The 27,500-nt window shown below is 43.0% G+C and overlaps 1 protein-coding gene across 1 annotated transcript; it reads left to right on the forward strand.

Annotated features, from left to right (window-relative positions):
* Positions 1-628: 628 nt before the first annotated feature.
* Positions 629-12,661, forward strand: CPO (carboxypeptidase O). The gene is made up of 11 exons (XM_026048286.1): positions 629-708; positions 3,946-4,021; positions 4,452-4,576; positions 6,523-6,637; positions 7,580-7,681; positions 8,386-8,490; positions 9,131-9,241; positions 10,217-10,307; positions 10,880-11,082; positions 11,362-11,446; positions 12,393-12,661. The coding sequence occupies exons 1-11, from the start codon at positions 629-631 to the stop codon at positions 12,659-12,661; spliced, it is 1,362 nt and encodes a 453-aa protein (XP_025904071.1).
* The last annotated feature ends 14,839 nt before the right edge of the window (positions 12,662-27,500 follow it).

Below are 27,500 nucleotides of genomic sequence, written 5' to 3' on the forward strand. Positions count from 1 at the left end.
GGCCCAACTAAATGTGGTTTAGATGAGGCTATAATGTCTCCATCACTCCCTTTTAAAGAAACTCTGGTTGTTTCTTTCACATCTTATTTTTATCCAGCTACCTGAGTGACAGAATTGGTGTTAAGAAGGTCAAAAAAACACTCCATGGTGGCCTGATACAGGAGAGAGCAAGGATGGAGCTTGTCTTACCAGATCTCTCTGGATCTTCCTATCCCGGCAGTTTCTATGAACTGATCCTCACTAGTTGCCATGGAGSTTCCAGGTAACATTTTCTCGGATGTTAGGGATTTTGTCACATAATATTTCCAAGGATTCGAGGGTGGCACACAAAAAAATCGTCTTCGTTCTTAAAAGGGATGGGTAAGTGGAAACGATGCTGTGAATGGGTGTGTTTAGGGGTGCAGAACAGAGAGCTTAGAGAATTAAGAAAAAGTGAAACTATCAAGTGGAAGTGTATTTCAAAGTATAAAGAGAAGTTAATGATTCAACATGGGCAGGTTTCCTTCCGTAATAAATGTGGYTACATATTAGATTTGCACAAATTAAGTGCTCAGTACAAATCTGATGGATATTTGAATCTATCCTCATCACTCCTGCACTGTTGGGATTGGGTCCTTCGCCCACAAAGATGCAGCTTTTTCTTGGGATCATCTTTTCTCTAGGGATTCAAGTTTCTGGAATAGCCAGCTGGAAACTGCGATATGACGGGTGAGTGCGAACCAGGTGTTGGGAAGAACTGTGCACATGGTGACACTCCCAGGAACTGTGTAAAAGAATAATAACAATTCTGAAATGAAATCCTGGGGAGAAAGCTACTAAGCTGTAAGCTTTATACTAAGATTTGGAAAGAAATTCCCATAATGATGGGAAGGAAAAAGAGTGAGAAGATATGGGTACAGCTATGGAAGAGACTGAATGCCCCTCAGATGCACCTCAGGGTGCTCTACTTCCATCATTAGCTGAAAATCATTTAGCTTAGCCTCTTTTGTAATGAACTTCTGAAATAGGATGCTCTGGGAATAAAATGCCTTTTCTGAATATACTGAAGGGAAAATGATTGAACAAAGACACAAGATCCACTAATAAAAGAGGTTTTTGTGGAAAGAACAGTCAAAAGCAGTGGAAATGCTGATGTCCTGTTGGATATCCATGACCAAAACAAAAAGAGATAGAGCAGAAATAAAATACATCATGGAAAAAAAAAAAAGACAAAAAAAAAATCGTGTAATAAAAATAACTCATAAAATCGGGGAGTAAAAACTTGGCAAAACCTGAAAATATGCTAATGAAATTAAGCCAGACAATCTTCAAGCAAACATTATTGAAAGAGATTATCATGTTTTTATTTCTGACAATGATTTTTGAAAAAGTATGATTTGACTAGTTTTCCTGTATTTTTCATTCTCAGCTCTGTTTCTTAAGAAATTGGGTGTTATAAAATTGTGCTGTTTGCCTATCTGAACTATTTAGTTCCACTCACCTTAAATTTCACAAAAACGATATGTCTTTCTGTGCACTTACAGCAGTTGAGACTTGCAAGGAGGAGCACAAATGCAGTGAGGATGCTTAATGTCCACAAATAGCATTACAAGTAGAGTTTTCTAAAATAAATAAAGTGAACCAGTGCTAAATGTTTTTGCAGTAACTATATCCCACAGCTACATTTTTTTAAAATGGGGAGGAAAATGAACACACCGCACATTTACTGCAATAAGTTCCTTCCTGGTCTGCCTGTCCTACACCTCTCCTGGCATTGCTGCATACAGTCACCACCTCATCCTTTATAATATTTTATTTCTGTTGTATAATATTTATATTTGTAGCAGGGACTCACTCAAACCTGATGAAGTTTGATGAACTGTGAAGAATTCGATGAACCTGTAGTAATGAGTTCTTCATCTTGGTTTCTATCTGCTGTCCAGAACTGAAGCTGCCACCCACGCAGGAATTGAGAGAGCCCTTAATAGCCCGAGTGTGACTTTGAGTTGAGCAATTGCACAAAGATGAAGCAACCAGGAAAGACTATCAGGGTTGTTGGGTTTTGTCTTTTTTTTTTTTTTTTTTTTTTTTTTTTGTCATTTGCTCTCTGCAACAACCTCAATTAAAGATCTGAGGCTATGAGCATCCCAGAAATGCAGCTTGTGCTGAGAATAGTCTTTTAATTTGTAAGAAACATTAGCTGTAGTATCATAAAATTGTTGTCTTACATGGTCACATGGGCTGACTTTGCAATTCAGCACTGAGAATCCTAGTCCATAACCATAAATGAGTTTGTGCTTTCTAATCTTAGTGTACTATTAAAAATGATCTGTCTCCACACTGGCTATTGTAAAAGGTTTATCAGTAAATAAGGGCTGGCCATCTGGCAGCAATCTGACTGTCTGGCATTTCTTTCATTTGGTGTAATTAAGACATAATGTCAATGAGGATAGAAAGATATTACAGGATATTGTTTCCCTTCCTGGTGGACAAAGAACAAAGCAAGCCCAGGCATTAAGGGAGAATAAACTCTGAAGTGCAGCTGAGATGTTTATTCTCCTAGCAAAGATGTTTATCCTGCATCTCCAAGTTCCTATTGCAAAGATATCATGGCTGTCGTACCAAATGGTTAGCAATGCAAATGCAATCATTTTGCCCCATAAATAAGGGTATATGCTATATGCTATACATAACTATATGCTACCAGCATCTGCTGAACCAAAAGTACACTGTCCATTTTAACTATTAAGTTTTATGCTGGTCTATTAGCAAAGGTGATATATTCAAGAGAGAGATGTTAAAAAAAATGCCCTATTTTTCAGTTAATAATGTGAATGAATAGTGAATTCTATTTGCATGTATATTAGGCTGATAATTGTATATTTGTGTATTGAATCACAAATGGTAGCTGTTGCAGTTTGAATGATGAGAGCATATTATATTGATGACCATAATGATTCCCCATGCAAGGTTTCGGCAATAACAATTTCTGATACAGAACCTCTAAGTGTAAAACTTTCTCTGTTTTTGTACCCACCTTGCAATGGTTTCAAAACCCACAGAAATCTGTGAAGGAGACTTAAGTGAAGCAGTGGTTATTGGTTATTAATGAATAAAAACATTTCTCAGGTTCATCACATCAGCAGTGGATAATTGCATTCTCACCTTTGAGTGATGCAACACAGTCATCAAAGTCTCCTCCTCACTGCAAAACTCTTGCATTGGAAATGTCACACTTCCCACCAGTCCTGGAAAGGGGATCTCAATGAACACTGAAAAAAAAAGCTAGAATCAAAATTTTGAAGGTTTTATTTCAGAATAGAATTTACAGATTTGCTTCTTCTGCAATTCAACTGTTTTAATTTGTTCTCTGTAAACTTGGACTAGTTTTCTTCCACATTAAGCCTACAAAAATATAGAGTTTCATGGTGACTAATGAAAATATACACTCAGAAACCGAATCTATGTGCCTTTTGGAAAAAAAAAAATACAAAGTTACCACACAGCCTGTACCAGAAATTGTTCTTTCCTTTCAAGACAGTAAGCAAATGTGAATTTGGAGACAACTCTCTTCACCATTGTTTGAATAAATTGGTTATTCTCATGGCAAGCATTTAGTGAGCAACGTTTGTATACCATGGCTATCTAACTTTCTTGCACTCTGAAGCAGATCAGCAAAACATGAATCCTATCTGAAATAATTCCTGAACAGGAGGAAGGGAAAAAAAAAGTGATATCTGATCAAGTAAACAGATGCCCCAGCAACAGAAAACTCATCTCCCTTGGTCCTACAGACAGCTAGAGCAATCCAGAAATCCATCCCTGGGACATGCTTTTGTTCAAGCAGCGCTAGTTACAGGCTCTTTTTGTCCTTCTGCATGACAACAGGCCTCCTCTTGACTTATGGAAATTACAGAGATTTTAGCAAGTATTAAAACTGATCTTGTTTCTCCACTGAATCTCCAGGGATCAAGTTTTAAAAATTGTGCCAAAAACACTGCAGCAGGTCCAGCATCTTCAGCATCTTTGCAACACCTTGCCGGTAAGTAAGAATTACCAAGGTGCACTAACAGCAGACAAGGGTCTTGCTCTGTCAAACAGATTTGCATTGAAGTTTGGATAGAAACGACATAAGAGTTAGCTTGAGAAAGTTGTTTTTGGTTTTTTGTTTGTGTGCTTGTTTGTTTTTACCCTTAATTTAGGGTTGACTTGTTCCTTCACTAGCTGGAGAAATTTATGGGGAAAAGATATGGGGAAAAGATAGTTTCCTTGTGTGCCAGTGGTGCCTGAGTCAATGGAAACCCTAAGCCCGTGCTGCACACTCAAGGAACAGATAGCTGGGGACTGTTTAAGGGTGAACTGGAAGAAATGCTCCTTCCATGTATTGATCTGCAGCTGCTCTATCTGAAATATATTTTTTCATTCTGAGAACAGAGCTTAATTTTTGCATTCCTTTCTTCTCTTCTGCCCAGCTGGATCTGTGGAAGCCCTTGTTGCCTGAAGACATCTGGACTGGAGAAGACCTGCACGTGAGGGTCCCAGCCCCTCTGGTGCAGGAGGTGAAAGACAGCTTAGATGAGCATCTCATCTCCTACGAGTATGACCCCTAATTTCCTGATGGGATAGTCTGGCTTGAACAACCTCCTTTGCTATCACAAAAGGCCAAGCCCTTTCGCATGAAGCGTCAGCAAATGCTGGTGATAGGACCTGACTTTTGTCCCCAAATGGCTTCCACTCCACCTGGCACAGATGCCATGTCTATCTATGAGTTTAATGCCACTGTTTATTCACCTCGCAGCTGGGCTGTGAATTTGGAGCTGGAATGTCTGTCTTTCCTCCTCAGTGGCAGAGGATGGCTCGGAGATGTAAGACTCAACCCTCGAGTCAAGCCAGGAGGCCAAGCTTGGTCCAGCTGCCACTTACAGGAGCCTGCTGTGCTCTTGGGCAGGATGAGTCCTCCCTATTTTGGGGAACCTAAAAGTTTGGTCAATGTTACTGAAAAGAAGCAGAGTCTCTGTTGCTCCTGATTTCCCTGCCTGTCTTTTGTTGCTTCTCTGCTTTGGAGAAGAGCCCTTACAAAGGGAATTCCTTCAGAATTGCAGGCTCCCTAATGCCCTCACCCTGTCACTGTGGTCAGGATGGGGAGAATTTCCTGCTGCCATCGAGGGCGGTCCCAGACCAGCGGCTCAGCAGCAGGTCCCCACCGTGCACGTGCTGAGAGCCACCTCCAGCAGAAAGTCCTGCGGTGCTTCAGCGTGTCCACAGCTTGGCCACTCACCGTGTTTCTGCTTCCAGCCAGAAGGTCTAAATCACTGGGACAGTTTCAGATACACAGAGTGTTCACAAAGCCAACTGGGATTAAACAACCGCACAAAGATCTATTTCGCACAGGTCAGGCTCCCACGGAGAACTGATAATTCTGTAGCCATCCAGTGCTCATGAGCAATGGCCCCTGGACAGCCAGTGACACTCACTCAGCAAAGATAAGCTAAAGCAGGACCGGACCACTTGGAAGCTGTTTAGAATTGATGCTGATCTTGACATCTGGCCTGGCAAATTCCTCCTAGTGAGTGTGATGCCCTGACAACTAGCGTCGGGTTTAGATACTCAGGGCTTAGACTGCATTGCACAAGATATTTAATCTCGGATTTATATCAAGGCTTTTCATGTTCTAATGGTTTCAGTTGATTTTAGTGTAAAATTTAAGTCTAAGCTGAAATTAGAAGCTTAGGGTTTTTTTTTTTTTCCTCTTGGATTGGTGCCAGAACTGTGTTCATACTGTGTAGGGTCCAGAAAACAAAAGTGGTTTATTTCAAAGGGAAGCCGAAATTTTGACTTCCTTGCAGCAGGGTGGAGAAGAGGAGGAAAGCAATGTCAGAGTTAAACTTCTTGTAACAGATTCTAAGCAGAAGTCACCTCTTAGAAGGTAGTTGACATGCAAGGAAAGTAATTTAACAGTTAGCTGTGTAGTTACAGAGACATAAATGACAAATTATAATCAGGACATCAATATTCCGGCTCTGTCAAACTGCAATTTCAGTTTCAGAGCAATCTGAGAGGCTTTGTGTGTGTGTGTGGTTGCAGTTCATGGGAATTTGCACTGCCTAAATTTTAGTTTGAAGCTCAGATGTGAATAAACATCAAAGTGAAACTCAGCTTCAATGCTCTATGTGCAGCTTCCAGAAATGCSGACTGATGCCAGTGTCAGCAGAGGAGCCTGTTAGCCCTTACAGTGTTCGACAAGAGCAATGTTTAAGCTACCTTTGCAGTTGTCTTATCAAAAGTATTTACAATGAGCACAGATTTATAACACTATTACAAGGGGTTATTTCCAGTGAGAAAGCACAGCACGTGATCCAAAGTCCTCTGGAGCCAAGGAAAATGTTTTACTGACTCCCTTGATCATGGAATCAGGCCAATATTGTGCTAGTTTCTGGGTTAATTTGAGCTAAAATAAGAACATTTTAAAGAAAAGGAAAAAAAAAAAAAGGCTTTGTTGAGCTGTTGTTGAACGTTTTCCATCTTCCCCTCCTCTCTCCTCAGCATCCTGAAACAGGACGTGCAGGCACTAGTGGATCAGAGCACGCCCAGGCTGGGGGGCAGCCCCAGGCAGGGGCCAGCAGGCTACAACTACACTCRGTACCATCCCATGGAAGAGGTAAAGAGGAACCCGAGGCTCCTCACCGCGGCTGCTCACTTTGCTGCTGCTTTATCAACGCCGCAGGAAGCTTTTGCAGGAAGCTCTGCTGAAATCAGGGTGCTCCTTCTGCCTTCAAGGGTGTTTTCTCTTACTCTTTACTAGAATCTTAGYCCAATTGAATTGACTGTGAATTTGCCATTGATTTGATCAAATCTTCACTTCCTCCCTGATGAAAACATAAAAGTTCCGTGCGAAGAGGCCATGTTATTTTTCAAGAAATATTCTAAGTTTTAATTCATTGGCTCACTACTTATTTAGCTGATTGTGCTTTATTATTATCTTTAGCACTATTTAATCATTGAAGCCTGAGTATTTTTGATGCTCAGCTGAATGTGAAGCGCAGTGACGGCTGCTGCCTCTGGCATCCCAGCAGGCAGGGAGAAGCAGGGATGAACACTGGGACGCCAGGAGGAAAGTGCCATTTAGGGAGGATTGCTGGCAATTTCAAGGAGAATAATGAGGACTTCTTGGTGCTGTGATTCACAGAGCAGTGCCTAAGCCTGGGCAAAGGCCCAGCACTTTGAATCCTTACTTTTAAGAGAGAAATCTATCCTCAGGTACTTTGGGTCTGAGCTGTCCATCRCCTAGGACTGTTGCTGAACTCCAACATGGAATCCATACTGATATGGAAGAGACTATAGGGCTGTTGTGTAGGTTTGATGGTATCACCCTGCAGCTGGTGAAATCAAGAGAAGTCCCAAATAAGTCACAGGGCTGTATGGGCATCCACTGCTGTGAGGGATGATGGCTCGCTTGCTCCAAGGCAAGTGAAAGACCCTCCATCAATGTTAAGTGGTACCACACACTGAAATACTCCGAGAAAAACACCACTTGTCCGTGCAGCAAGAAATGCTTTAATTCCTGCTCCTTATCAGCAGGAATTTTCTGTGACTATTTCAGATTTATCAGTGGATGACTCAAGTAAAGGACAGTAACAGTGAGCTGGTGACTCAGCACGACCTGGGAAAGACAAGCGAGAATCGAACTATATATTATCTGCAGGTAAGAGAGGACTGGTTTTTAAATAAATAAAGAGCATTTCTGCAAAWCAGGACATGGCAGAGGGTTCAGATTTTTCCTAAGACAGTGCTAAGACCACCTTTCACATACATTATCACCACATTCATGCTATTGCTCTTACGTGGTGAAAACAACACATTGGATGGAATTTCGAAATACAAATCAAGCTAAGCCTGGTTTGGTGACAGCCGTGTGTGAGGATGTAGACTCACCTGTTGTTTTGTGGTTATTATCCTGCAGAACATACAGCTTTTCTACTATCACTGTTCCATGTCGTTTCTTTCTTGGAAGGCCTGATAAAAACAATAGTGTTAATGGTAAAGTTAGTTATTGTCTAACATGTTCCTACCCTGAGCAAAATTAGCTTGCCTGCCTTTTATGCTACTCCTTCTAAAAAAAAAGAATCTCCAAATAAGAGCAATCCATACTCTGAATGACTAATATAAATGAAGAAGAAATTGTTTTATTGGCAGTCTTGTTCAACAGAGACTTCAAGATTCCTGCCCCGAGATACTACAGAAATTGGGTTATTAGGAAGGAAAGCCTGTCCTAATGAAGTCTATAATAATAATTATCTCAGATGGCTCAGCAGTATACCAAGGAACATCCCTTTCTTCCTGTAATAGGCTGAGCTATTTTATTGTAACTTAATAGTTTTCCACACCATCGTTTTTGCGCTCTCTCAGATCAGTCAACCATCAAATAAAAACAAAAAGATCATTTGGATGGACTGTGGGATTCATGCCAGAGAATGGATCTCTCCAGCCTTCTGCCAGTGGTTTGTGAAAGAAGTGAGTCCCTATTTTTCCTGAATAATAATAATAATAATAATAATAATAGTAATAGTAATAATAATAATAAATTACTTTCAATAGTTCAGGTCTCTTCAGTACGTTGGCACCAGGTGCTAGGCATTTTCTGTAAAATTATGACTTTCAAAATGAATAGATTGCATAGATACTTGTGGAGACATAAGATCAAACGAGTGTGAGATGAGATATGTGAGGATATTTGTTAGCATGTGATGTGCTCCATCTGAATGGTTTCAAAGCCACTGAACTCAAGGGCAGCCTCTCCATTTGCCACCGTGGCTCTTGGATACGGCCCCTCTGCTTCACAAAGCCRCAGTTCTCCCAGGATAAAAGGGCTCTGGGATGAAGCGATGTTCCCCAGGCATTGGAGGCTCCTGGCCCACAGCGTGYGTGGTATCCATGCAGCTTCCATCCCCTCAAGACTGTATCAATATGGAAAAAAAAATGTATTCAACTGGATATATTGTCACTATCAGCAGGTATCTCAATAGACTTACGGATTGAGCAGATCTTGGATACCATGGTGAAGACTTAGTGAACTTTGAGAGTTCTAAATAGTTTTTTTGCCAGGGATTATCACCTGATTCTCTGTTAAGCTCTTTGTATTTTTTCTTATCAGATCCTACAAAATTACAAATCTGACCCAAAGATAAGCAGATTTCTTCAGAATTTGGACTTGTACATCTTGCCGGTCCTCAATGTTGACGGTTACATCTACTCCTGGGAAAAAGTAAGTAGAGAAAAATCTATGAACTGAAAAGCAGATGTGCACAGCATGWTTCTGTTAACTTTTGATACAATAATTGCAGTTAAAGAAAGAACAGTAGCCACAATCATTACTCACGTAAATTCTCTCATGGCAGAGGGATTTTGTTTCTTCTGGTAAAACAGCAGTCACTTGAGACCACAGAGCTGAAAACTCCTGCAAATGTCGTGAGCCTTAGGAAGGAAGGRCAAAGCTGCAGGAGCTGTTGCTCTGGGTAGTGGGTGACAGCACTAAAAGCATTCCTCGAGGAACCAGTTCTCCTTCACACCAGCTCTAAGCTACCTGATGGACCCACCCTGAGGAGGAGCAGCACGAAGAGAGCTGACAGTTCCTGAGATATCTGGCTTTAAAATGGTTGTGTCCTTCCAAATAATCTTCCTTTTCTGATAGGGAGGATAACGTCATTAGGTTTCTAGGCCCCTGAGCCCAGCAGAAGCACCTTTCAATGCAGGACCTTAGCATGGCCAAGAGAACAAGCCTCCCAGCGTGTGATCCCAGCTGGCTCCACAGCAGGTCTGGAGCACGTCACTGGGGCCATGGGCAACGCGGAGGCTCCTGGTACAGCAGGGTGGCAGCATTAGCTGACAAGGAAGCGTTCATCTTCTCGAAGCTCAAGTGAACATCTGCTTGACTATGATCTCTCCTGGGCACACAGGGAGCCTCTCAGCGCCAAGACTTTCTTAGGAGCACAACACTGCATGGACATAGCTGAGTGCTAAGGAAATAGGATGCTTTCTCTCAGGAGGCTCGTTTCAAGGTGCATGCAGGCTGTGGAAGACATCAGCCTGGTACAGTAGATCATGAGATGTTCTGTCAGGAAGCTTTATCCCCCTGCCTTGCAGTTAGAGTCCTCTGCAATGCAAGAGCTACCCCGAATGAAGACGTCTGGAAAATGGGAGCCTTTACATATTGATTGTAACTGGGGTTATTTGTGTTTAGGAACGCTTGTGGAGGAAAAACCGTTCTCCTCACATGAATGGCACCTGCTATGGAACAGATCTGAACCGGAACTTCAATTCCTCCTGGGGCAGTAAGTCCTGAGTGCTTCAGACCCGCTACAAAAATATAAAGCCAGAATGAGAGCTAGTCTTTGGAATAAAGTGATTGCCTTTAAGGAAGGAATATTCATTTTGGTGTCATCAAGACGTATGTAAAAATAAAAACCTGGTTTGTAGAAAATTCAAGTCACCGGCTTTCAGCCAGCATTTGTTTTTGCAGGCTCCTTGTGTAACTATACCTCCAATTCACTGCAGAAGCAGCATCAGCTGCAGGCAGTAATGTTACGAGTGGGTCCCTTACACCAGTATTTGTGTTTGCCGTGAATTTCAAGGAGCCTCCAGAAGTTCCTGGGCAGGTGGGGCAGTGTGGTGCTGCTGTCGGGGCTTCTGCTGCAGCCAGCCTGCACGTCTGCCAAGTGCTTCAGTCTCGTAGCAAACTGGAGTGGCTATCGACAGTGAAAAACAGTGAATAGTGCCTCTGAGCTGAGCAGTATCCCTGTCCACACACACACCTTAACACTCTAAGGAAGGCTTCCCTGTTCCCCCTGAGCTGCGGTTTACGTATTTCTCTCTCATTTCATTCACTTTTTGTCTTCCTCCCCAGGTATTGGCGTTTCTTATAACTGCACCAGTGATATCTTTTGTGGCTCTGGACCAGAATCAGAGCCAGAAACAAGGGCTGTGGCCCGGTTCATCGAAAGGAAGAAGGAGGACATCGTGTGCTATTTAACTATTCACTCCTATGGACAGTACATCCTCACTCCATACGGCTCCACGACCAAACCTCCAAGCAACAACGAAGAACTGGTAGGGCAAAACATTCCCTTCCACACTGGTAGAGGGCAGGTTTAGTAATGTACACAGAGTTTTCGTGGTTGTGTCCAGAAAGGGGATTCCAAACACSGCCACGAGGAGAATGGGAGCAAAGTAGGCACCTATTTTTTTTGATATTTCTCCCCCTTGGCTTCCGAATATTTTAAATTCAGTTCATTACAATGTGTATTTGTGAACCTTGCTAGCCTACCCAGAATAATTGCCTCATTTAATGGTACTAATGAAAATACTATTCCTATTTTGAATTTATAGATGSAAGTTGCAGAGAAAGCAGCTGCTGCCCTGAACGGAAAGTATGGGACCAGTTATCAAGTAGGATCAACCTCTTCAATTTTATGTAAGTTTATTTATTTTTCCCTTTGATTGCTGCTTTTCAAAGGAGAGAGTCATTCTTGTGACACAGGTAGCAGTAAGGACTGTTGTGCTGAGTTTCTTCTTTGAGTAATATTTAATGGGCTAGTTCAGTGCAACATCTAAGTGGCAGTCGCTGGAATTCAAGATAATCCTGTGTGCTCAAAAGCCAGCTGCAGGAAAGGAGAAGCGTTGATCAGAGGCCAGTTCTTGCACAAACTCCTCGCAAATACATCGCAGGGGACAGAATGAGATTGGCGATAGATCAGCCTGACCCTGCTGAAGTCAGCAGCAAAACTCCTGCTTGTCTTCACTGGAATCAAGCAACAATCAGGATCCCAGTCAGGTCTATAGTTGCTCCATGAGATGCTGGCGCGAAGCAGCGGTCAGGAGTCACTGCACGAGCRGTGCAAGGATAAGGGAACATGTCCATGCCTATGGATGGCCCTTTGCCAGCGCTTGTAACTACATGGAACGGGTAAAAAGAAAAGCTCCATGAGGCAGAAACGCAGCGACACAGGGAGGAACCAGATTTTTTTCAGCTCACAGAACAAAATTTTGCTAACAAGCCAATATGCGAAGACATTGCAAACAGTGTCAGCGGAGGAGGTGAAGTACAAACAAACGGCCAATCCATCTTGTATCCTACAGCAATGACGGCAAAGCCCTGGGAGCAGAGACTCCCTGGAACTCAACTGCTGTGGTACAGCGCTGTCTCATGGGGAAGTGGATCACTTAGGAATTTCTAGGGAGTCTTTCAGTGTAACTGAGAGCCACAGCACCCAGGAGCTCTGTTCTCCCTGGCASAGTGATACACGATTGCTGTTGAGTTCAGGGCTTCTGGGACAAGCTTGTACTAAGCYGAGCAAGAAGGTTTTGCCAAGAGCACTGCCTAAGAAGTCTCTGTATCTCCTCTGTTCTGAAATTTGCAGACAACAACTCGGGCTCCTCACGGGACTGGGCTCACATGATCGGCATCCCCTTCTCCTACACGTTCGAGCTGCGGGACAAAGGAACCTACGGGTTTGTTCTGCCCGAGGAGCAGATCGAGCCCACGTGCGAGGAGACGATGCTGGCGGTGACAACCATCATAGATGCCATGGAGCAGAAGTACTTCCCAAATGCAGGGCTGACACTGACCTCCAGCAGCCTGGCCCTGAGCCTCTGCCTGGGCGCTCTGGTTACAGGGGCTGTTTTATAAACATGTCRTAGAGAACCCAGCAGGAGACTCCCATACGAGGGTCCCTTTGGAACGGCAAAGTTATACTAGCAAGTGAACTAAATGTCAATTATTTCAATAAAGACTGAAAAAAATGCAGAAAACATAAGGCACTCACTTGCATTTTTGAATAATTCTTTTAGGGGAGGAGGAATGGARGAAACCTTGTGGCAGGTTCCTAAGCCTGACTCGCTGGCTGCGAGAGGTCAGCTTGAATAAGCACTTCTTTAGTGAGGAAAGCAGCACCAGTGCCTCACTCTTCAGCGTGTTTCAGGTGCTCGCCAGGCCTGCCCAACACGTCTGCAGCAGCAGCAGCCCTGCCCCTGCACTGTTCTCTGCACTGCTGCCCACACTGCTGCCCAGGTCTTGCTTGCAATCGACTTAGCTGTCCCAATTCCCACTGTAGAAAATTGGGCAGCTTCCTTGATATCCATGTTCCTGCCCAAAACTTGATGTGGGGATATCCCAGGAAACATGAAGTCCCAAACTTGGCGGAATGTAACCATCAAGAGTGGCCAGAAAGAAACTACAGAGCCAGCTAGACCAATGTCTTGTCCTTTAAATGCACTGTCCTTTAAATGCACTCAAATAAGTGAAGACAAAAACTGCCCAGTTACTTCATTGATATGAGAGGGATGCAGATGAAGTGCTCTGCTGTCTCACAGGGCAGACCAGAGAATTATTTCCTTGCATTCTCAATTTGCATCAATAATTTCTCTTCAAACCGTGTGACTGGTGGCTACAAATATTCTCCTGAAGCCTGACTCCCAGGAAGCTTCATTAGTTATAGAAAGGGTCTGCAGCCCACAGCAATCTGAAAAGAAGTATATATAACCTATAAAAATATCTGTTTTCCCTTAGCAAATTTCAAGCTTCCACTTGAAAGCATTSTGACTGGAGATTTCCAACAAAGTATTTCCAGCTTTGGGGAAGAGAAAGCCTTTTCTTTTTTCCCCCTTCCCTGACTGCTTGAAGGTTAGTGATGAACAAATGCAGATTAAAAGCTATTGCCAGAAAACAGAAAGATAAAGGACATGGAGAGGACTGAAATATGATTGCCCTGAAGTTAAGATGTACAGAGAGACTCAGGCTCAGATCTTGGAGAACCTGTGACAGACCCTGGGAAGGTTCCTTTCCCCGCCAGCAGGCAGGGGATAAGGCCCCCGTGCCTGGCACCTGGGCAAGGGTACAGGGTTAAGCACAGTATTAGCCTATTCAGCCTGCTGGGCTTGGATTACTCGTGAGCAAATACACCCTACTAAAAGATTCTTTTATTCACTGATGTTTCTTTCCAATAATTTTACCGAGGTGCATGTCCCTGCCCTTTCCTCCTCACAGTTAAACACCCAAATCATGTTTGCTCAACTTAAATAATTAGTATTGCAAAAGATTAATTACTTCTGGTCATTCAGGTTACAGAGCCAAAACAAGGGCATCCCAGATTTGGGCAAGTGTGTGCTATATTATCCTTGATAGTATTGCTCCTTTAATGTGAAATAGAGACTGAAAACCGGGCCATCAAGTGATCTCATTCCACTTTATGCAAGGAGCTCCTCTCTTAATTTCTCCTCCATGCTATGTTAATTTGCGAGAGTCCTCGGGCTACAAACAAGTTAGAGATGCTGCCCTCATTAAGGAACGTGCAGATGTCACCAGGGAACTRTAGTATTAAATGAATAATACAATGTGCAGCCTCATTTCGTGGAGCATCACAGGAGAGAAGATCAAAAACTACAGTTTGGAGGGGAGTGTGGAAAACATCTCCGTCTGTTGACCTTTCTGYGAAAGCATTTGGGAGGCAAGTTGCTATTTCCTGATAAATTACTTAGGCTCCAAAATACCACCCAGATGTTATTCCTTTGTGCAGGTTCTACTGYAAGAGAGAAGCAGAGACAGGGCCTGAATGAAACTCCCACGTTTGAGCACCTTGGACTGGGCATAAAAACTGGAACCAATCTCAGCTGGTACAAACCCATACAAACACAGAGAGGCAGTCCCAGCGTGTTGCAGACATTATCACAGATGGAAATATGTTGATTTACGGCAGCAGAAGAAAGAGCCATTTGTCTCCCAAATCCCTCCAGACAAAACTCCCCGTTCCCAAAGGAGCCTGGGATCTACTTCAGATAAAACCAACAAGCTCCGAATGGAAACCAAAGTGTCCTGAGCCAGTTTTGGGTTCCCTCAGCAAAGATCCTGAAGATACTCAAGGTCCTAGAAAGCTTTTGTGTCATCCCCTGCATGTTTTCATTCGGCTTCATCCAGGGATGAGTTTTCTTGACTAGCTGGGGTGTCCAATTATACCATACACAAAAAAACCACAACAGAGCCTATCGCTTTGACAGGACATGCTGTGCTCATGATTTCCATCGACATAAATGGAGAGCCAAAACTGCTTCATTTTCACTGCTATTAAGCTGAGAGGGGACCAGTGATAAAGACAAAAGAAGCAGAAAATGTGAGTGTGCATTAGAATTACCAAATTTCAGGCACTTTTGCTGAAAATTGTAACTAAAATGAATATAATGTTTCTTGTATCCTCCTTACAGCAAATCCGGACGCTTCCTGCTGGTATAAAATAGGAATAATTTGATGACAACCTGTCATCACTTGCTTCTGTCTGCCAAATCTCGGGGTGTCTGTTCATGGGCATGGCAGGCAGGGATAAAACCGGCTTCTCTTGTGGAAGTTGGCAAACAAGATGACTGTGCTGTTCCCAGGCACGCGGAAAGGGCAAGGGCAGGGTCGTGCTCACACCTTTTAATTCTCTTTGGTGTAGTGCAGCATGCACGGGGTGCAGCTCCTCACAGCTGCTCTCTGCTGTGGGGAACAGCTCAAACCAACGCAACGTGATCTTGGGAGGACTATTAGGGTAGTGTAATACTGAGTGCAGTGCAAAAACCCCCGGATGAGGGAGAATATTTGGGAAGATGAAGGAGATTCACTGGACTGAGGACAATGTAAATGCTGCCAGCGCTACCCGTGGGAATGAGGAAACAGGCAGGTCAGAGATGATTCTTATACTCACTTTTCTAGCTTTACTTTCTTCCGCGTGAGTGTCTAAAAAAGCCCGAACTTGTTTTGCAAATGTGAGCTCTTCTTGCTCTCCGACACCCATACAGCTTTACTGGGAGAGGGCTGAGGAGAAAAACGAYTGAGTGGTTTTATACTTTAGCTTCTGCTTGGAGAAAAAAAAAATTCATCTTGCTTGGCATAAGCAATGTCCCTTGTGGCTGAAAACACGTGATATTGGAACTGTGTCCAAATCTGTTGTTTGCTTCACCAATTACCTGTGACACTGACCTGAACCCATTAGGGTGGGATTTTGGACAGGCTTAAAGGGATCATTACCTGGAGGCAGAAGGCTGGGAAAGCCAGTTCTGTGTCAGTTTGCTGGGAATGATTATAAAAGGGTCATTCTTGGAGGCATCAAACTCTCCCACACCAGAGGAATATAATTTTATGGGGAAAAKGGTTGCACAGGAGTGCAGCAGACAAGATGCATTACTTGGCATCGCTCTCATTTCAGAGGCTCCCTGTTCATGCAGAGATCTGTGCAAGTGCCTTTGCCTGCTTCCTAGAGAATCCTATTAATTTGATAAACTCTTGTTAGTGCCTTAAATCCCTAAAACGTTACCCAAGGATATTCGTAGCAGCTGAGTAGCCTGGAATCAATAACAGCCTTGGGAAGGGGCAAGAAGGGGAATAAGGGTTAACAGCAATTATTCATGGAAAGCAATCTGAACCATTTTTTTTAATTTAATTTGGAGTGCCAAATGTAAAGGATTCTTGAATGCTAAGGCCATTTTAATCATGCTGATCCTATGTCTTATTGAGTAGGAACAGAGTATTACTCATTTTTGTGACCCTGAGTTATCAAGGACATGCTGGGCAAAGAGCCAAGATAATACAAGCTCAATAGTAATAATGTATACTTAAAGTTAGCATGATGGCTGTGCTCATTGGAGGAAGGGTAGGTCCTCCAGCTCGGTAACTGTTTGACTTAGCACTTGTTTTAGTGCATGAGAAACGTTGTAAAATAAAGCATATATCTTAGAAGGGGGAGAAAAGCTATGAAAGACAAGCAGCATAGAAAAGGGAAGAGGTAGTGAAATGATGGGGGTGGAAAAGCAGTGAAAAAAGCAGCTGAGGTCTGTTGATCAAGGTAGGTGCTGAGACAAGGCTGGCTCTCACCCTGCCTCTGCTGCAGGCCCAGGAACAGCCACATCAGTGTGGCTAAGAGTCAGTCCCACTGCCCAGCTATGCTGTTCTTCAGCACCAAAACAAGCAAAGGTCCCCTCAGATGCACTATGTTGATGTGAAAATGGCCCAATGTCTGAAAGAATAAGTGATTTGCTCTCAAACAGGCTAAGATGGCACTTTCCTAGACTGTAAACTTCCTAGGACAGAGACTATATCACTTCCCTGTCCAATCAAATACAGTGACATCTGCTAYAGAGCTTGTCTAGAGTTGAATGTTCTCGAATGCTGGACGTGATATTCTTTATGTACCTCAGCTGCTGCCACTCTGAGCGAGGTCAACACGTGGCTGTTGAAAGTCTCGCTTTTAATAGCAAGAGAAACTAGTCAGCAAAACACACGGGAACTGAAGAGAAAGAAACAACCGGCACAAGGGCACCGAGCAAGGTGAGGAACAGGGCACAGAATGAACCCAGATCTGTTGAGTGACCTCCTGCTGTCTCACTCATGGGGCTAACCACACAAGCTAAGCCATCGAGCCTTACAATGAAACATGGCCTTGAAGGAAGAGAAACTGCTTCTAAAGCATAGGTCTGCTTTAAAACATAGAGCTTTCCGGAGCTAATCACTATTATTTATCACATATCTCTCACACAGTATTTTTAGCAATGTAGTGTGGATTTATCATTTTGCTCTCACGGAGAAAAAACCCAGGAGAAACATGTGCAAGTATCTTAGCAGGCTCTCTGGGGACGTACACACTGCTCAAAGGACACACTTTTTTTTGCCAAGACCTTACAATTCTCCTCAAGGTGCAGCACGTCTTACTTAACAGCTGAAAGGAGATGCTGGACACAAGCTGTGGTGCCTCATGAAATTCCTGGCACCAATTCCTCCGCAGCTTCCGGGCACACAGAAACTTCAGAGAAACCCACCAGGAACATCAACACGATCCTGTGCCAGGAACAGACTGCAGTGAGGAGCTGTGACCACACAGAAATTCTGCCTGAGTGTCGCAGAGGGCTCTTCACTAAATAGCAGCGATTTCCAAACACAAGAGTGGAAACACAAGCTGCTTAAAGAGAAACTATCCTCTTTGTTGAAGAGTCATTTTTTAAAAAATCGATATGGAAAAGTAGAGGATTTGCAAAAATCACAATGTACGTCCGAGATACATGATACCTACACAGGGACATACAGATATATTTTGTTTCATGTATATTTTGTTTCATGTATTTTTAGTAGAAAAGAGTTGACTGTATTTACAAGGTGATATTAAACTTGCGCTACAGACCAAATTTCAGCTTGAAATTAGTCCAGCAYGTCAGCAATGCCTCTGAAACTTCTAAGGTTTCTGTCACCATGGCAGCTAAGCAGCAACTGGCTTAATCCTGCACTCACTGAAGTCCAAATTGCAACAGGCTTGAGACCAGACCTGCATTTCCAGAGCCTTTTAACCCAGTTTCTCACGGCAGCCTGGGCTGGGAATTCTGCAGAGACCATTCACTTGAACGATGCCCGGGAGAGACGTCTTTCATTTGGCAGCAAACCCCTGGCTGCTGAGAGGAGCTTCGCTGAGAGCCCGGCAGGACCCTCGTGGGCAGCGGGCACCGCTGGCAGTGAGTGCTGCTTGAGAGGAACCTGTGAGGGAGGGAAAGCAGCACTCAGACAGAGCCTCCAAGTTTCCAGCAGTTCAGAGAAGGGAATGGTGCTCTCAGRTAATCACAGCTTCTGGCCTCTCCTGACCAACCTGATAAATGAATTATTATCCTAAAATGTTTCTGTCTTGATCCACGGGTGATGGTGCAATGTGATGACTGGGGCACACGCCAGGCGTGGGAGATAACGAGCCTCCCAAAAATCCACATCTGTTGGTGTAATGACTTTGGCTCTAATCATAATGTATTTTTATCCCTTTTTCCTGCGGAAATCAGAGCTAGGAATATGTCTTTCAGCCTCTCTCAGATCTACTGGTCAGCTGTAGCCAAATTGCCCATGTGAAAGAGGTCTCAGAAATAAGAAGTTCCATGATATTTTTGCTAAAAACCCTGGCAGGGTAGAGGTCAGAACCCCACATTATTGTCTTCAAGGAGAAAAGGATGTGCTGTGAGCTCACTAATTAAATATTCTTTAAGATAAGTAGGGTCAGAGGGATTCCATAAAAGGAGGGCACAGGAAAACAGGGAGGGAGTTTTATTGGTGCATTTATGAAGGACGGTGGATTGGTGCATTTATTAAGGATTGGCGCACTTATGAATTGAGGAAAAGAAGGTTTTAGACTCTGTTGTGGGACACAATTCCCAGAGGAGGCTACATTTCACTAACTCTGCTGCTTGGTTGCATTATTGTCGCCTGTGAAAGTTATTAGAATTATTCCATGCAGCTGACTCAGTTTCATAGTAATATGGAAAGGCCTGAACAAACCACAGGAGGACRATGAGAAAAAGAGGCTCAGAGGCTGAGAAGCCGTGCAAGAGGTAGTCATCCACAACAAGAGCCTACCTCACCAYGTTAATTAATATAAATGCTAAAAGCTCTAGCAAATTGAGGCAGAATCTGCAGGCTGGCAAACTAGAGCAAGGACTGCATCTAAGGTTAGCTTCCTGCGGAAGTGCCAGCTCAGAATTAGGCACTGCTCTCTAGAGACACCTGCAGAACTGGCAGGAATTTTTCCAACTTAAAGCCAATCTCTGAGTAAAATCTAGTTTCTGCATGAATTTAAACAGGGACTGAAATTCCCTTTCCTGCAATGACTCRGGCTGGGATTTCCCCTAATTTTGTTATTAGCCTGGTTGCTATTTTTCTTCCCACACATTTGTTGCTTCGGAGACTGCTCGTCACAGAAAACCCATGGGCCAGTCCTGCCCGCATGCTGCCAAGGCACAAAGTGCCAAATGCTCCRGGCTCCTGGGATCGCCCTCGCAGCAGGAACAGCCTTTGTTCCTACAAAGAGTTGCCAGGGAAGTAATTTCCAGGCACAGCCACTGCTTGCTCTCCGAAAGGCAGGTAGTAGATTTAGAGTTTACATTCTCAGGGCAGAAATTTCTGCAGAACATGTAATTGGGCAGTGATTTATGGGGCAGAGAGCTGGTTCCCTGAAAGCCCATTTCACCACTCCCTGCCATTTACGTGAGGGCTGCACACAGGCTTGGAAAACTTATCCTTACAACCCTGTGTAGAAATTGGGGACAAATCTGGGAATTCTTTTTCCCAGGGAGGCTCTGCCAAGTGCATTTGCACACAGTCTAGTTCAGTATGAATAAGGTGCCCCAGAGGAAACCCTAGCTCTTCTCTCCCATTTCCACCAGGACATCTCAATCTGTTTCACAAACATGGTCACCATTATTTCCCTTTTTCCCTTTCCATTTTTTTTTTCTTCCCATCCTCCATCTTACAGGTAGTGAAACTACGGCCAAGAAAACAGGGCAATAATAAGAGGAATTGAAAATTCCTGGCCCCTGGTCTAGCGCTCTAATGCGTGGATGTCACTATAAAGAGAAAGCAGTGAAAAAATCCCAAGATTATTTAAAAAAAAATACTCTTTATGTAAACTACAAAATGAGTTCTGCATTACGAGCCCTGTCTCCTGCTATACGCTGGCTTCCCAAAGAAGCACATACATCATCTCTCCATGTGGTGTTGAAGCTCTTTAGCCTTCATCCCTCTGGAGATTTCTGGTGCTTATTTCTAGGATTTCAGCCAATGCAGCACTAAGCCCCCGTGCTCCACATGCTGAATGTGCTGATTTCTGGCCCATGCATTTAAAAAGGGATGTGTCATAAATGGGATTCTGAGAGGCCAGAGGACTTTTAAAAGTCCTCTTTTAAAAAGACTTAATAAAAGGCATACAGCATTTGAAAGCAGAGTACATTCAAAAGTGGCTGCTGTGCAAGACGACTCATAAAATGATACCACTAGCTTTGCTAGTAACAGCCGAGAAATAAAATGCTGTGTTCGATCAAACGCACTCAGAGGTGGAAGCCACGCTCCTGCAGCTGTATGAAATGCTTTCCCAGCCTGGTTTCCTATTCCGATTAAAGCACCTGGGCACACAGGTAATCCCAGCATATTCGGTGGAAGCTGCAGGSAGGGAGGGGGCAAGTTCTCATGTTTTGATCTTGCTCTCCCTTCTAGACATTGACTAATCTCCCTTGGACTCTAAGCAAAGCAGGGCTGACACAAATATTTAATTTCCTGCTCTCTCTTCCAATCTGTTGTTCCCATCTATAGCTCCCTGCCGTTGGTCTTTCCAGCTGCCCATTGCAGGAAGCCTGTTTGTGCCTGCTTATCTGTGGGCTTAAGCCAGAAGATCCATTCAGGTAGCTCTTTATCTCTGGATACTTCATCCAACATCTGCTCACTGGCCAAGAGAAGCTTTGGAACGGCTGACACTTTCACTGACTTAGCTGAAGTGTGCAGTAAATGACAGATCATTAATGCCCTTCCACTGGCAGAGAGGAGGACGCAAGGTGAGCTGCACGTCAACCAAAATATACGATCAAGAAGGGAGGAACAAAGAGACAAAGCCACCTTCCCCAAGGAGGAGGCTCGTAAGGCTGGTTGTTAAAGACAGTAAGATGTGCTCCATCAGAGTGCCAGCCTGGCTAGAGAGCCCAGGGAAGGGGGGGAACACGCAGCACGGGGCCATATGGGGCCATGGCCATCCCACCCTGCCTCTCATCTTATGGGGGAGGATTTATGGATTAATCTATATAGCTCGGACTCTTCAGGAGCAATAGCAAGAGGTCGGGGCCGTGTTGGACAAGGCACAATAGTGACATTTCACAGAAAGACGGCGCCTCTTTGGCGCTGCGGATACCTTGTCACCTAGTACACTGCAAAGCTGGGGAAATACAGCCAGCCCAGTGCTGCCCGAATGGCATGAAAGTAACTGCTGAGCTTGCTTAGCCTCTTGTGTCCCCCGGCCTTCTGGTCGCAGGGTTAAGTCCAGGTTTTWAAAAATKTTTTTTTTTTTWWWAAAAAAAACCCTAAGCCTGTATTAAAAGWGTCTGCAGGCTGTTGAATTAGTTTATAAAAATAACTGCCTCAAGAAGAAGGGGGGATCTGAAAAACAAATTCAATATCAAATAGTTTTGAGTGTGCCCATCTATTTCAACTAGTGCGATATTAATAGAACACACAACAGCAGGGAGTGGGAAAATAAACGTATTTTCACTCACACAAAGGGACTAAGTGACTCACACATGCAAAAATAAATAAATGGCTCCCCATGATAATCTGAAACTATATTATACCCACTGAAACAACTCAGCTCCTTAACTGTAACCTAACATGTTAAATTTGATCACTTTTATTTGAAGCCATGGACTGACTGAGTGATCAATCTCTATTATGCTGAGCTTTTTTATTTTTTAATCTCATCTTTACAGTGACAATTTTCTTCTCACTAGACATTTTGGTTCATATCCCTGAGCCTTCTTCAGCTTAATAAGTGGAATTTGGACTTACAGGAAAAAAAAACCAAATTATATTTATAAATATATATATATATAGCTCTCAAGTTCCCAGAAGTGACCACATAAGTGCGTATCATGTGTGAGATATGGAAATATATATAGATATAGATATATAAAAGAGAGAGAYTGTTGCAATTGCATGCGCTGCACTCAGTCCCTACAAGTTCTGTATTCTGGTTTCGTAACAGAGATACTCAGGGTCAAACAGGTGCCGGCTTCACATTTTGCAAAAAGCAAGAGCGGCTTTTCTTGCCCTGGTATAATTGGCAAACAGGTTTTCCCCCAGAGAGATGGAATGAGGACACAGCAATTAACTCTCCCCTTCCTGAAATCCGAGTGCTAATCCCATCCTTAGCAACTGCCTGGTCACTATGGTACCAACACCATCTTTTGCTCCAGTCCTTTCTGCCTCCTTCTCCTGTAGCTTTGGTGATGGTCAGAGCAGAGGTGATGTGCACTTGCTGACACTGCGCTGGATGATTCCACCCATCTCTGCTCCACACAACGGAATTCTGTAGCAAAGGAAAATCAGCTGGGAGGTTAGGCAGGAAGCCAGCAAGTGTGCAGAGAATATATGTTATTTGCCTCTGAGAAGCACACTGCAAATGACAAAGACAATGCCTTGCTACAGCCTCTCTGCTCTAATAGTCTTAAATGTGAGGCTAATGAACTTTATCTTTCAACTCCACTGAATCTCATTATACTGTAAATACCCTTTGTGTAACATCTTCTTGTGACTCAGCTGCCAAGAACAACAATGATGTTATCAGAAAAGAAAGAAAAGACTGTGGTCTTAAAAAGAAGCCAAGCGGATTCGTCTTTCCACAGCAAATATTTGTCTTGGGAGAAGCAGTGACAAATTACAGAGGCTATAATGGCAAAAATGCTCGATGTGGAGACATTTGTGAGTGCTAAGGGATTCAGAAAGCAGCACACAAGAAAACGGTCTAAAATGTCTTCCTGATGGAGTGGCTGAGAGCAGGCTRTGGATCTCATCCATGAGAAGCTGTATCCCATGCATCGCATAAATGAAAACTGGAAGTGGCTTTTATTCATCAAACTTGTGAGATTAGAGTAGCTAATTTCCTCTAATTACTTAGAGTGCTCTGGCAACACAGCAGGGCTGGGAGTTCTAGGCTTTGCTTGCACAGGGGAGCGAGTGACTTCTTTGCCTTGCTGGTGGTATGAAGCAGAAAAGGAGGATTAAGCCAAGACCCTAGCCCATTATTTTCAAATATCAATGTTTTGGTCCACGGAAAGGCTAATCTTAGCATTAGTCAAGCTAAGAGAAGGAACTAAGTGTTTGCAGGAGGAAAACAGCTGCCACCTAATCAAGGTGTAGGATTTCTATTTCAAGGACACATGCAGTTAATGGGAACAGGAGGAAACATTCCCTGGGGGCAGATTTTCAGTATCTTCTCAGCTGCAGGTTACCTTCCTGTGGCAAAGCTGGCGCTGATCATTTCTGGAGGCAGGACGGTGCGCGAGGTGGGTGCTGCAGGGCTGCATGCTGATGCTGATGTGGGAAATAACATGAAAATGGAAGGTGTAGGCACTGGTTCAGATGGAATGACAGGTTTAAGTGGTACTGACTTAGAAGCAGATAAATGTACGGCTTCAGAAAGATACACAGAGTGGACTTCCTCAGTAAAGTCAGCATTTATTATGTATTTCTAATTGGAGAACCTCAATTCTCCATTCTGCTAATTGATTCCTGCAACARAGATGCCCTGACTGCCGTGCACGGCTCACTGGTTGCTGGGCAAACATTATTGGAGTGTCAATATTTGCTTTTTCCTAGAGCTAWCATTGTCTGAGAGGGTATAAGTCATTTGGGATAATGCTTTAGTAGTGTAGCATTAAACACACATAGAAAGCCCAGTCTGCATTTTTTTCCTACCTCCCACTCTGCCAACTAACTGCAAGTTGGTTGGTAAGTCAAAAGCCAAGGTATTAAGGTATTTAAAAGCAACACATGATTTCTACTTACCAGATTGCTGTCACCTTAGTGAGGTCGTGGGTTCAGAAAAAGAAAAGCAACAGTAAGAAGCCTAGATTTTCACCAATTTTACATTCCCTTCCTTGTCTACATAATCATGTGTGCCGCAGCCCAACTCCTTTTATTCTGATGCTTTGCCTTAAACTGGAAGACAACACTTCTATTACAGAGATTTTCCTTTATACCTTGGTGCAAYACTTGGCATAATTAGCACCCTGCCCCTAATTAGTTCTTCTTGGTGCTACTGTAACACAAGCAAAACAGGAGATCACAAATACATACTTGGTTTTTAGGTAAAAAGTGCCGATTCCAGTTCTTCAATGTGCAAAATACAGTCTGACTGCATGTCTGGACTGAATGAGGAGAACAGCAGATGGAGGGTTTTTGTCAGCTAAGAAACAGAAGATATTTTCTGCTCTCACCAGTACACAATGAAGCTGTCTGATTCTTCCAGGGACTTGTCTTTTCCAACACTGCATAGATTTCCTTTGTAGTCCAAGAGCTTGAGCAATACCCAGCACAGTGGAGCTGGGGRTATCCCCATGGCTTCAAGCTTGACCAAAGCCCTGATCCCAAACTCAATGAAAAATGCTGCTCAGGATTTATGTGAATTTTATAGTGCACTCGGTCAGTTATTTTTGACAGGGTAACTGGGATGCATGGCTATGGAATAGTATTTCAGATGATCTTGTTGATCGTTTGATCATTCAACATACTTGTAACTGCATTTAATATAAAACTGTTTCCAGGTAGACAGAAGATCACTATGGTTTCTGGCAGTGAAATGCATGGGGGTCTCCTACTGTACTTGGAATAAGGAAGAAATAAAGTGTACTGGAGAAAACAAATACTATGGTCTTGGTTCCTGGCGTTGGTCAAGACACTGGTTGAAGGCTGACCATCTATTTCAGACCTAGAGGTCCATACCACTGGACCAGAAAAATTCTGAAAGAAAGCTCTRTTACAAGAGTGCTTGGTTTTGTTTGTCTGTTTTTAATTTTCAGTGGTTTTGTTTCATCCTGTCCTGTAATCAGGATAGAATTTGGCCTTGTATATACAAGAATACACCTTTCAGGAGGTGTTAAAGCTGGGTGATTACTCTTGTGCAAGCCGAGAGGGAAGGCATCTAAACTCAAAACACGTTTCTTTTTCACATGTGCAGAAATTTGGTTTCATGAATAGGAGCTCTACATGTAACAGTGGACTAAAAAACCAAAACCAACATCAATATCCTGGATGAGATTTTTCCTTGTCCTACACTAGAATTTATATTAATATGAACCATGACCAAGACCCCAAGTCTTGCTGTTAAACTGATTWGTCCTTTTCCTTTCTGGATGATCCTCAAAGGGCAAGAGCCTCTTTGAGCTCCAATTGCAGAGCATAGTTTCAAATGTAACAGCCCGTGTTTTTAGCACTCTGAACATTTTTGGGACATTTCCCAGTGTATCAGCCCTTTTAGTAGCCATCACAACAACACAAAGCTCCATGATTTGTCTTTTTTCACTTCTTATGAAACTTCCTCTATGGCAAAGGAGAGCTAATGGTCCGGATTTAATCAACAAAAGCATTTACATTTCAAAATAATGAAAGCCACTCAGCTGGTAACTTGTTAATTAGTTCTCCAGCATTCTTCCTTTCAGCCTTTATCCTCCTGTGCTGCAGCTCCAAATAGGCCTGGCTGCAGCTGACAGCGCTTCCAACAGCAAGGGAGGTAACCTGAGCAAACGTTATCTCGGGATCCTGTCTCGCCCTTAGGCTCACTTCAGATCAAGCTGCTGATTTCAGGGGTTTACTACTGATTTACCTGGGGGTAAATGTCTTAATGTTTCCCACTATCCCTAATAAGCTTTTTGTCTTCTGTTTGTGAATGATGAATGGCTGGGAAGCAATTACATGTCTGAGTTTAAGGTTTAAACATGCTATTCTTTCACTCTGGAGCTCCTAATATTTGGGGTCAGATTCTCATTTATAAGAGAGCTATTTATACCTCGTGATAATTTAATGCAATTTGTTCTTAATTCCAACAGGAAGGCCCTGTTACCCAAGGCAATAAAAAGGTGCCAGAATATAAATAAGAACTTGTTCATTAATCATTTTCCCTAGCACCCAGATATTTGCAAGTGAGGATGAATGAGGATTTGTTCCTAATTTAGGACACTATGCTTATAAGTTCATATAAATAAATTCATATAAATGCTACCTCTCATGGTCTTCCCCAACAGATTGCTTAAAAAACTGCATAACTCCACCAACTAGTCCCCTGTTTAGGATATGGTTCAACTGACCTGCTGGCCTCAGCTCCTCAAAAGCCTGGATCACTCTTGTCCTGTGTTTATCAATTCTCCTGTCAGAGAAAACAGACAAGATCTTAAATAAAAGAAGACCCTTTATGAAATAAAAACAAGATGTTGTTTTCAGCATGTAAGATCCTTCTAAATCCTAATTTTGCAAAGCATGTGAGTGTCTGCTTATCTTTAAGCACGTGATTCAAGTCTTATTTGAAGTCTGTCCTGAACTGCAAGTTATGTATTCTCTTCTGCAGTTCTGAGCGTTGGAGTTATTTTCATTCTTTCCCTCTCTTTCTCCCTCTCTTTCTCCCTCTCTCTTCCTCTCTTTCTCTCTCTTCTTGTTTCTCTCATTTCTCTCTTTTCTTTCTCTCTTTCCTCTTTTTCCTCTATCGTACGCAATGCATCTTTGCAAAGTTTTTCTCTTTCCTAAATGTGGTAGGTGCATGAGGGACCAAAGGAGGAAGTTTATTTCAATAATAAAGGAATTATATCATAATATAAGGATATAAAAATGGCGTCACATTTCCAGCTTTTTTAAGAGGAATTTGTATTTCTGGATCATTTCACATCTCAATTTCACTGGAAAATTAAGCAGAAAAAAAGACCCGGCTTTTTATTAATATTAGTCTTCTACAAATAAATTAGTTATGTTTTTGAAAACTATAAATCAGTACCAAGGAACCTCATAAATAGCAAGTAAAGCAAAACAAAAGGAAGAAAGAAAGGAAGAAAGAAAAATGCCATGCAAAACTTTACCTTTCCTACGTGTCCTGAGCATCCTTTGAATACCAGCTGAGTTCTGTGTGTGTGGTGTGTTTCATATTTTATTTAGACATTTAGAACCTGTATGTGTA

This window comes from Nothoprocta perdicaria, unplaced genomic scaffold, assembly GCF_003342845.1.
Source record: "Nothoprocta perdicaria isolate Ctin4 unplaced genomic scaffold, notPer1 scaffold_11, whole genome shotgun sequence".
NCBI lineage: Eukaryota > Metazoa > Chordata > Aves > Tinamiformes > Tinamidae > Nothoprocta > Nothoprocta perdicaria.